Source organism: Durio zibethinus, chromosome 7, assembly GCF_047325235.1.
Source record: "Durio zibethinus cultivar Kanyao isolate XHJ-2024 chromosome 7, ASM4732523v1, whole genome shotgun sequence".
In the NCBI taxonomy this organism is placed as follows: domain Eukaryota; kingdom Viridiplantae; phylum Streptophyta; class Magnoliopsida; order Malvales; family Malvaceae; genus Durio; species Durio zibethinus.
Genome location: NC_143168.1, coordinates 23,099,184 through 23,110,260, shown reverse-complemented (window position 1 = coordinate 23,110,260; position 11,077 = coordinate 23,099,184). Strand labels below are relative to the sequence as shown.

Below are 11,077 nucleotides of genomic sequence, written 5' to 3'. Positions count from 1 at the left end.
GTAACTTTGCGTGCGCCTCATCATTGGCATACTTCGGGTAAAATTATTCTCTGAACTCTTTTTGAAACTCTGCCCAGGTTTCAATCTTGGCGCTGCCATGCCTAACATCATCATACCTATGCCTCCACCACAATAAGGCTATATCAGTAAGATACATAGCAGTAGTGCTTACCTTTATTGCCTCATCCTGCATGCCCATGGCCTGAAAGTATTGCTCCATACCCCATAGGTAGTTGTCTACTTCCTTAGCCACTTTAATTCCCTTGAACTCTTTAGGCTTGGGGACATCCATCCTGGATTTAGACATTCCAGCAAACATGTCATTCCCAATGGCAGTCTTGCAAACAATGAGCTCGCTGGTGAGGTCCTCTATCTTCTTGCTCATAGCCTCCATGCCATCGCGCATGGTTTCCACCACAGCTTCCAAGGTCTTATTCTTTTGGGTGATCACGTTCATGCCTTTATTGAAAGCAACTTGCAACTCGCCACTGATCTCCTTTTTCATGGAGTCTAGCATTTCAACGTGAGTCTCCACATCCTTAAGCTTCTCTTGCATGTTGCCCATGCTCACCTCCACTTTGGCCAGCCTACCGTCCATGGTAGATCAGATGTCTCTTAAGTTAGCCTTTTTGCCTCTTTCATGCCCCTGCTCCTGGGCTTTTGGTTGTTGGCTAGCAACGTCACTCTAGGATGCCATCTCCTCAACTGTGATCTAACCTGAACAATAAAAACACGCAGAAGCGAACTTGCTTTGATACCAACTGTCACGGGCTCTGACCTTAGACTCAGAATCCGTACGGCCTTAGGCTTGGAATCACTTTCTTGTAGCCTAAGTTAGCCTAAAACACCAACGTGTGGGCACTAAAATAATGGGAAGGGCTAAATGCGCAAGTTTGAAAGAAACAAGAAAACAAAATAGCTTGCTAGAATATGCTTTGTATTCACTGAAACAGAAGTGTATGATGATGTACAAATGAAGGTGGAGCAGCCCTCTATTCATAGTTGAGGCTCCCAGCTATACTTATGGCTAAATCCCTAGAATCAAGGTTAAAATAAAGGAATTACGAATATTACAATCAATCAGGATTCTATCTCTTGATTCTAAGGATTAACCAGATCTACTAGAAAGCTCTTGTTGATTCTATGATCTTCCAAAAGATCCCCTTGCGTATCTCTCATCTTGGGCCCTACTAGATATGGTACGGGCATCATGCAGGCTAGACCTTGGCCTTGCGGGCTGGCCTGCAGGCTGTGCGGGCATTTTGGCCATGCCTCCAAGGCATTAGGCACTAACTCCTGCCAATGCACCTAGTGCGTGGGCCTCAACCTCAAATGGGCGTGTTGGTGCGCCAGATGTGCCTGGTGCACCCGCCCAAGGCATGACACTTCCACGATTGATCAACTCATTTCGCAGCGCTTCACACCTGAATTCATCAAGCACATCCTCAGCATCATATAAGACGTCTCTAAGCTTCCCCAAACTAAGGCGTAATGTCTCATTCTGCTACTGCCGTTTTTCAGCATCTAACAGCATAGCTTTGATGTAGGTCATGGTTTCCTTAAGCCTTCTCAAATCACTACTAACATTCCAAAACGATAGAGTTTCTTTGGTAGCCAGGGATACTATCTTTTCCAAAAGCTGTTCTGCAATGATAGCCAGAAATGATTCCGCCATAATTAAACTCTGGAGAGGTAATCAAAGGTAAATAACAATTGATTATAGTATTTATATTGAAGTTTGTTTCCGGGAAATTAAATAAGTGAGTTTAGAGTAAATATTTCATTTTAGCAGCCATCAATACTTTTATACTTGTGGTTTGGTTGATAATCAGCTACATCACCACCAAAAGAACAAAAAAAAAAAAAAAAGGCTTCCAATGTTTGCACAATGAATAATGGATGCTTTCCAGGAAGCACGACATCCACCCTATCGTAACGCGAGGGACACCCACGGACACGCAAAAAAAATAAAAAAATCAGTGAGTATATCGACGGACACGAAACGAAATGCATTTTACCTGAAAATTTTTTTTAAAGCAGAACCGATAGAAAACTAAACAACTGATGGATTCCATATTTAGATTTAAGCATCACCTGGTGGAAATAATATGGGTAACGAACTTAATGTTATTGCAATTAAGAATTTTTAAGTGTGGTCTTAAACTTAATTCAATTATTTAATATGGGTATAATGCAAATTTTTATTTTGGATCTTATTTACATTGAATATTTTTACATAGGTAATATTTCTTTCATTTTTTTTTCATTTTTGAGTCGTTTCAAAATATATATTTTTTAAAATTTCTGAATACCTTTTATTTTATCTTTATACTTAAAATTTATTTTTTGATAATAAAAAATATGATAATTCAATATTATAAAAAATTAAAATTATAATATTAAATACATAAATTATAATTTTTTAAAACAAATAAATTGTGAGAAGAAAGAATATATAAAAATATTTTTATTATCATTAGTATCGTGTTGTATGAATACCTCATAGAGTTTCACTTTGATACAACAAATCATTCAATTTACTGATAATTGATAAATTTTTCAAATAAATATCCATTTTATTTCACACGTTCCCCCGTCGTGTAAAACAAGTAAAAGTGACCTTTTATAAGACTTTACACACGACTTAGGGATGCATTGATTGTTATCGTTAAACTGTTATGCAGCACAGATGGTTAACTTTAATTAAAGTTTTAGTTTTTGAGTTTTGTAAATAAAAAAATAATTTTGAAAGAACTTAATTTTTTTTATGAGGTTTGATTCAATTTGATTCTAAATTAATCGAAATTCAAAATTATTATCGAACGTCGAAAAATTTCAAAAAAAAAAAACTGTTATGCAACAGCCTCTAAGTAAAGTTCTGATTTTGCTTAGAACCGGTGCTTTCTAAATGAGATAATATCATTCACCCCGAGGAAACAATAACTGAATATAGAACACTGAAATGAATAGCTGAAGTAGATTACGCAAACAAATACATATTCTAGGTACATGGGGTCAAACAATGTTACGAACATGAACTACAATCAATACGCAACATCAAGGCAACAAATGTTACATCAAACCAAGAGACTTGATATCTGAAGCAAGCCAAGAAAAAGCCCACAATGGGATACAAAAAAACTAAGAGCAATTTAAAACAAACTAGTCATAACACAACAAACACATAATTAAGTATGTCTGGTACATAATATCACAACAAATCTTACAGAATAGCACTGTTAATTACATTACATCTGATACAAATTAAAATCACATTCATTTATTACAACAATAATATTCCATAAAGTCCTTAATTGAAGGCAACTTAAAAACAGCAAAAAGACTGTAAATCAAAGAAAGTAAAAAGCTTACAGCCAGCCTTCCATACCCAACACGCCTTCCCTGAATTTTCCATAATGAGAGCTGCATGCAGTGGTTAAAACTAAATGAGCTAAAAATACAGCTGAAATGCAATTCCTATTAGGTTTAATATATAACGAAACATCTTGTGTAATTTAGCAGACTTAGTCTGCTCCAATGTACCAAAGACATACATACATACATTTTGTAACTTTTTCATTCAAATAAAATCTGTTTAATTTTGCAAAAAAAATACATACATGCATACATAAAGATTTATATATTTGATTTAGTATAAAAAATGTATATATATATATATATATAAATCTCAATTCGTAAAATTCTGATATATAATATATAAGAATTGAAATTTTCATAAAATATTGCTGATGAACTTTAATTATAGTAGAATGCTATGGATGGGTTGAAGTCTCACCTGCTACTTCTTTATTTTCATCAAAGCATCCAGTTCATAATCTACCTTAGACATCAAAAATACAAATTATTAAAATTTGCAAATGTTGTATACATTGAGAAAATTATATGATCATTTTTTTTTAATTTTTGACTGGAAGTTAGAGGACGTTTAATCTGAATTCTAGAAATTAAAAGGAAATGCAAATGAAAATGTCATGCATAAGAACATATAGTAGTACTATATAATAAGACCATCCTATAATTAATGCTCCATCTTAACTTGGGAATTTTTTTCAGCAGGAATTTTGGAGTATTTAATTTCAAATCTAAAATATAAAAAATTCATAAAATAGAAATTTCCTCTTTTTTTTTTTTTTAAGTTTTTCCCTGAGAGATCAGAAAAGGAGAAAAGAAAAAGAAATAGTATTTCAGAATTATAAAGAAGTACATCGAACAGTGATAGATTAGATTGCTAAATAAAAAAATACCTCTAAGGTGACTTGATAATCTTTTGGTCTTCAATATGAACCTCCCGGATGTGTGATATCTTGGACCAATCTGCGCCAGCTTCCGGTTTACAGTTTTCACACAATGTAGGACATTTTTGGATCTTCAGTTGTCTAAGTGCAGTGAGATGGTCTACTCCATCGGGAAGAGAGGATAATTTGGGACAATTAAGAATCTCCAGTCTTTGAAGTGAATTGAGGTTTTTTAGCCATTCTGGTAGCATCTCAAAGTTGCGGCAATGCTGGATTTCAATGAACTGCAAACAGCCAACAGATCCCTCAAGAAGCAATTGAGGCAGATCCTCCAAGTTTGGTGCATCGCGTAATATCAACTTCTGAAGGCTCAAGTGAAGGTCTTGGTCTTCTCTGCCTTCCGGTTCCATGCGTAAATTGATCATTGGGCAGGAAATAATTGCAATTTCCTCCAATTTGACTAGGAACTTCAGACTTCGAGGCAGTGAGACGAGTCTATAACATTTCTTCATAATCAAATTTCTAAGAGATGTGAGGTATTGCATCCCTTCAAACAAACATTCCAGTGTCTTACACTCGTAAAAGTATAAGAACTGAAGTGAACTCCAACTCCCAGGTCGAATCTCCTTTAACTGCATATCAGCCGCAGTAATCTCTAGAAATCTGAGATTGATCAATCTTTGCAAGTTGTCACGCACTTGCAAATTTGGAACATCAAATAATCTCAAAGTCAGCAAGCTCTGGAGCTTATAGATGGACTTAGGAAGCCTAGTCAATCTCATGCACCTAGTTAAGTTAAGATACCGTAAATGCTTCAAGGTGCAGATGGATTTTGGTAATACCTCCAAAAAGGTATGTTCCAGATCAAATAGCCGTAGGTACTTAAAATTCAAGAAGCAAGCACTCAGAAATGATTTCTCAACCATCCTACAGTGTCCTGGAGAAGGTAGGATTACTAATGAGCGCACACGTTTCAACTTCTTCAAAAAAAGTGGAGTTCTCAATGGAATATTTTGATCAGAAAATGACAAATGCCGAATATTTTCAGAAGCATTCACGGTTTGTTGATATACTGTTAAGCACTCTTCTTGTGAAACATTTAATAAGAGATCATGTATCAGATCATGCATTTTGAAGATATAAAATGAGTTTCTATCTTGGACATCTTGGACAAAACACCTTGACCATAAGTCCTTGAAATACTGTAACCCAACATCTTCGATGCGTTCGTCTTCGTTTTGGTTGGGACGTTCAAGAAGTCCATTGGCCATCCAGAATTGGATGATATAATCAGTGTCATAGTCAGAATCCTTTGGAAATAAAGACAAAAAGACCAGACATCGTTTCAAGTGATGTGGCAAATAATTATAACTCAATTTTAGGACCGGTAAGATGCCATCTTCCTTTTGGTCAAGCTTCCAGATGTCGTTATCTCTTATCAATTCCCAGTCACGTTGCCCAGTTTTTGAATAAAGTAAGCTCCCCAGAGTTCTCACTGCCAGAGGAACCCCTTTGCATTTTTTCACAATTTCATTACCAATCCTCATAAGGTTCGGATATAGCTCCTCGTCTCCTTCCTTGAATGCCCATTTTGCAAACAAAGACAAACAATCTTGATGTTCAAGACCTTTCAATTCATAAGGAGCACCTGTACCCATTATTGATGCGACCTCTGAACTCCGTGTGGTTACAAGGATCTTACTTTGATGCAAATCATCCAATTTCACCAACATGTCTTTCAATTCATACCATTTAACACGATTTTCGTTCCACACGTCATCTAAAACAAGTAAAAATTTTTGACCTTTTATAAGACTTTGCAGAAGAGTGAACAGTGCATTGACTGGTAAACCATCACACCTTTCACGACTTAAGCAGTAAATAATCTCACAAAGCAACCTGGAAACATCAAACAAGTCTGATACACACACCCATAATTGCAATGGAAAACACCGAGTGATTCTTTCATCATTGTACACCAACTGAGCAAGCGTAGTTTTCCCCAAACCTCCTATTCCAACTATAGGGATAACGGGAATATTATTTTGACCCTCGCTTGACTGGATTAAAAGATTTATGATATTTTCTTTATCTTGATTTCGACCAATCACGTTAGAAGTTATCACGAAGGAATGGGTATCCCTGAGACTAGTGCGCCGGTTCTCAACTTGCTCTACAGCTCCAAGATTAAATCTTTTGAAATCACTAGCAATCATATCTAGCCTTTCATTGATCTTTTTGATTTTATGATCCATCCTTAAAGGGAATGCAAATGGAATAAAGATGGAAGGGAATCGTACCTTGGTGCTTCCACGATTTATCAACTCCTTTCGCAGTGCTTCACACCTGAAATCATCAAGCACATCCTCAGCATCATATAAGACGTTTCTAAGCTTCCCCAAACTAAGGCGCAACGTCTCATTCTGCTGCTGCCGTTTTTCAGCATCTAACAGCACAGCTTTGATGTAGGTCATGGTTTCCTGAAACCTTCTCAAATCACTACTGACATTCCATAGTGATAGAATTTCTTTGGCAGCCAGGGAGAGAGTTTCCTTGGCAGCCAGGGAGGCTATCTTCTCCAAAAGCTGTTCTGCAACAAGGGCCAGAAATGATTCCGCCATAATTAAACTCTGAAGAGGCAATCAAAGGTAAAGGACGATTGAGTATAGTATTTATGATGAAGTTTGTTTTAGGGAAACTAAACAAGTGAGTTTACAGTAAATATTTTATTTTAGCAGCCAGCAGTAAAAAACAATCAAATGTTGGCACAAGGAATAATGATGCTTTCCAGGGGGCATCCACTCTCTCGTAACTAGTGGGACACCAATAGCAACCACACCTTTCCTTTCTAGCACTCTTCCTTCATGCCTTATTTCAACATAGCTGTCTGCATATACAGTAAGTTATATCCACATGCTTATCCCTACCTTCGATCAACATCAATTTACATAGAAAAATCAAGGCTAAACCTTTGAAGGTTTAGCAAGTAATTTTACTAAACCTTTAGCTATGGCCCTTGTCTAAAAGATAGCTACTGAATATTGTTTATTTCTACTTTAACTACTTAAAGAAAAAAAGAAACTGTTTGAATAATATATGCTGGCAATAATGCTTGTTTTAGTGCTGTTTTTGTTTTCAATTTTAGTATAGTTTTAGTGAGAGCTATTGTTAGTTAAATTGGAACCTTTTAAGAAATTCTTGGATTTGGTTGTTTGGGTTTTTTTTTTTTAATGTTTAGAAAAATTTTTAATTGGATGGTGAGTATGTTATATTGTTACGAAATTATTTTAAAAATATCATTATTTATAAAAAAAAATATCGATTTAAGTTTAGTTTAAAATTTAAATCAATTAATTAAATTTTACTTTAAGCATATGATTAAATTTATAAATTTTTATTAGATAATAAATTTTATGGAGCGAGCTTTTAATTTAAGCTTAATAAATAAAATTCGATCAATTTGATTTAATTTTTGAATCTAATTCGAGTATTGTAATATATTGACTTAACTTGATTACATTCTTTTTGAAAATAATGAGTAATGAACTTTTATTGCAATTAAGAATTTTCAAGTTTGGACTTTAACTTAATTTAATTATTTAATATCGGTATAATGTAAATTTTTATTTTGGATCTTATTTAAATTGAATATTCTTACAATAAATAATATTTCTTCTATTTTTTATTTTCTCAATGTTTCAAAATAAAAAGTTATTTATTTATTTATTTTCCGAACAGCTTTTATTTCAGCGGCCACTACTTCCTTTATTTTAAAATAAAATAAAAATTTTATTTCAACAGCTAACAGTACTTTTATTTTAAAATTATTTTAACAACCGACGGTACTTTTATTTTAACAGCCAGACTGCTTTTATACTTGTGGTTTGGTTTATGATCAGCCACATCGCCACCAAAAGATTAAAAAAAGACAAAAAAAAAAAAAAAAAAAAAGAACGGCATACAATGTTTGCAAAAGGATGCTTTCCGAGGAAGCACGGCATCTACTATCGAGAAACGAGTGAGGCACCACTAACACGCCAAAAAAATAAAATGTACACGGTCAAAAAATATTCTTGATTAGATCTATGAATTTTAAATATATATCATACTATGACAAAAAAATATAAAAATAATATAATTTAAAATTTTATTAATAATTATATATATGCTTAATGAAATTGAAAAAAAATATATTTTTTATTTTTTATTGATATAAATTATAATATATAATTTTAAAATTCAATGTGTAAATGTAAAAAAATCTTAATAAAATGATAGAATTTAATTTCACTCTAAAAAATTACACTAATTTTTTTCCTTTTATTGGTACATAATAGGTATAAGCATTATCATTTGTTTATACTATTAGACGCATCAACTGCGTGATGATAGTGTAAGTCACTATCATTTATTTATCGAAAATGACACATTTTTTGTTTGCCTACAAAATCAATCTTTCCATCGATGAAACACACAACAATATACTGATGTTAATACTCTGAAAATTTCTTGATGGAAAAAGAGTTGACTTTTGGATATTCCTACTTTATTCCAAGAAGTTCTTTTTTTTTTTTTTTTTTTGAAATTTAGGCTATGGAAATCGAAGAAATTTTGTATACCTGATTTTGTATTAGACTGATAAATCAAGTTCAAAATTTCAACTTTAAACTTTTAAGCGTAATGCCCGATTGTCGAGTCCATTGCAAAAGATGTTAAGAACGTGGGGTTCTTTTGGTTTTGACCATTCATGGGCAAGGCCTTTTAATTTAACGTGAAATGAAACATTTAAATAATAAAGAAGTGGGAACTGTTTAGGTGTAAAAGTGGAGTGACGCTGAAACCGAGAAAAAAAAGAAAAAAATTTAAAAAAATAGAAAAAAAAAAGAGAGTTGTCTGATTTAATTTAATTAAAATTTTGAGTAAGTTATGATTTTGTATTTTATATTTTAAACAGTAAAAATCAAATTTAAAATTTTTTAAAAATAAATTTAAAATATATTTATTGAGTCTTTTATTTAGTGAAATTTTTTAAATTATTTTTTTAGTTGTTGATTAATTTTAGTTTAACTAAAAGATAATTTTATATATTTATTATTCAATAATAAAAAATTTTTTTGGTGATCTATAATTTTTTTCTATATTAGAAGAGTTTTTAAATAAATTTTGATGTATTTTATTTTCCTACATTATTAATTATTAATTATTATTTATTGCTACAAATTTATTATGATATATTATTTTGTTTGTCACTTCATATCCAACAAAATTTAAAAAAAAAAATACAAAGAAACAGCACTAAAACAGAATCTAACCAATCAAGAGAGATATTAAGTGAATATAAACATTTAATTTTGTTCGAAATAATAGATTATAAGTGGCAACAATATTCTTAATGTTTTGATGAGTGGCAGTTACCGGAAAAGTCATATGACTAAGTTCACAGTGTTCGATATGATGGATATAGTGGCTTTCATTCATGCATGGAAATAACCGGAAGCTACATTTACCTATCCAAAATTATGCATGTTCACGTTGAGTATGGGGACAAATTTTGTGTGCTTGTGCTAATGTGGAGCAACAAAGGTTACACCAGGTGCTGGAAAAGTTCATAGTCGAAAGTCATGGTTGGCAAATGGAACACATCTTCTCACTTTTCAGCTATCAATGTCAAAGCTGGAACTATTGAACTGAAAAAAAAAAACCTAGCACAAGGCATGAAAAAAAGGAAATGCCTTGACAAAAGCTAGCCGGCTGCACATGCACGTGTATATTGTCTTTTCCATTGACAAGGTCAAGGTCTCCCGAAGCTTTTCCTGATGGCTTTCGACAAACCATGCCAAGCGAACTTCCTCAATAGCAAGGGAAGTTATCTTCTCCAAAACACTTGCTGCAATCTCGAATAAGAATAATTCATCCATATCTGAACTCTGAAATCAAAGAAAAGACGAAGGTTATTAAGTTAAAAGACAGGTCAACGCTCTCTTTTTCTCTGAGCAGTTCATTGACTTTGCCCTTGAGCCAGCCAGTTGATCTTCATATATAGCTTTCCAAGATGTATATATTTTCGAATAATTTATTCATTTGGCGAAAACTGTACACAAACGACTAGACGTTGACGGTCCATCCACTCCCCAGCAAGTTAATAAGATTTCTCTCTATCAAATTTCTTAATATTGTGGAACTAATCAATTTAAAAAAAAAAAAAAATTTCGACGAAGTCTTCCTCCTTCACGCTAAGTTAGTAATAGGATTTTGATTACTATTCTACTTCTTTGTGTTAAAGTTAATTTGAATGAATGATAAGAATGATTTTGATTAAATTAAAAATATTAATAAAAGTAAAAATAATTATAATAATAATAAGAGTAAAAATAGTTGTGAGATATGTGTTTGAATAAAACAAAAATATTAAAGATAAATTAAGTTATAGTGAGAATAAAAAATCATATAAGATATTAAATTAAAAATTATATATAATAAAAAATTTTAAAATTTTAAAATTTATAAAATTAATAAATAATTATAAATTTATTCAAATAATTTATGTCAAATAATAATTTATTAATAAATAATTGATAATTAATAAAAATAATAATTTAACAAATAGTATTTTTATTATATTAAATAAAAAAAATAAAAAGGTTAAATTATAAAAATATTTTTTTGTCTCTTCAATACAATTAAAATGGTAAAAAAAAAAAAAAAATGCAATCGAGCGTTCATCCACTAAAACCAAAAAATTCAACGAGTAAAAGTTGATTTCGTGATGGACATCCAATTGCGTGTTCAATGCGTTTGCACAATTTTTCATGCCAAGTATA

General features: G+C 32.3%; 1 protein-coding gene across 2 annotated transcripts; it reads right to left on the bottom strand.

The window, feature by feature from the left end:
• Window positions 1-2,906: 2,906 nt before the first annotated feature.
• LOC111277059 (putative disease resistance protein RGA1) lies at window positions 2,907-7,368 on the bottom strand. Of its 2 annotated transcripts, XM_022863199.2 has the most exons (3): window positions 4,266-7,368; window positions 3,797-3,837; window positions 2,907-3,423 (listed from the first exon to the last, which is right to left on the bottom strand). In XM_022863199.2, exon 1 carries the CDS (start codon window positions 6,875-6,877, stop codon window positions 4,268-4,270), a length of 2,610 nt encoding a protein of 869 aa, XP_022718934.2. In that variant the 5' UTR covers window positions 6,878-7,368; the 3' UTR covers window positions 2,907-3,423; window positions 3,797-3,837; window positions 4,266-4,267. The 2 variants fall into 2 exon arrangements, with proteins under 2 accessions (XP_022718934.2, XP_089620059.1); XM_089763933.1 differs by lacking the exon at window positions 3,797-3,837.
• Between the last annotated feature and the right edge of the window lie 3,709 nt (window positions 7,369-11,077).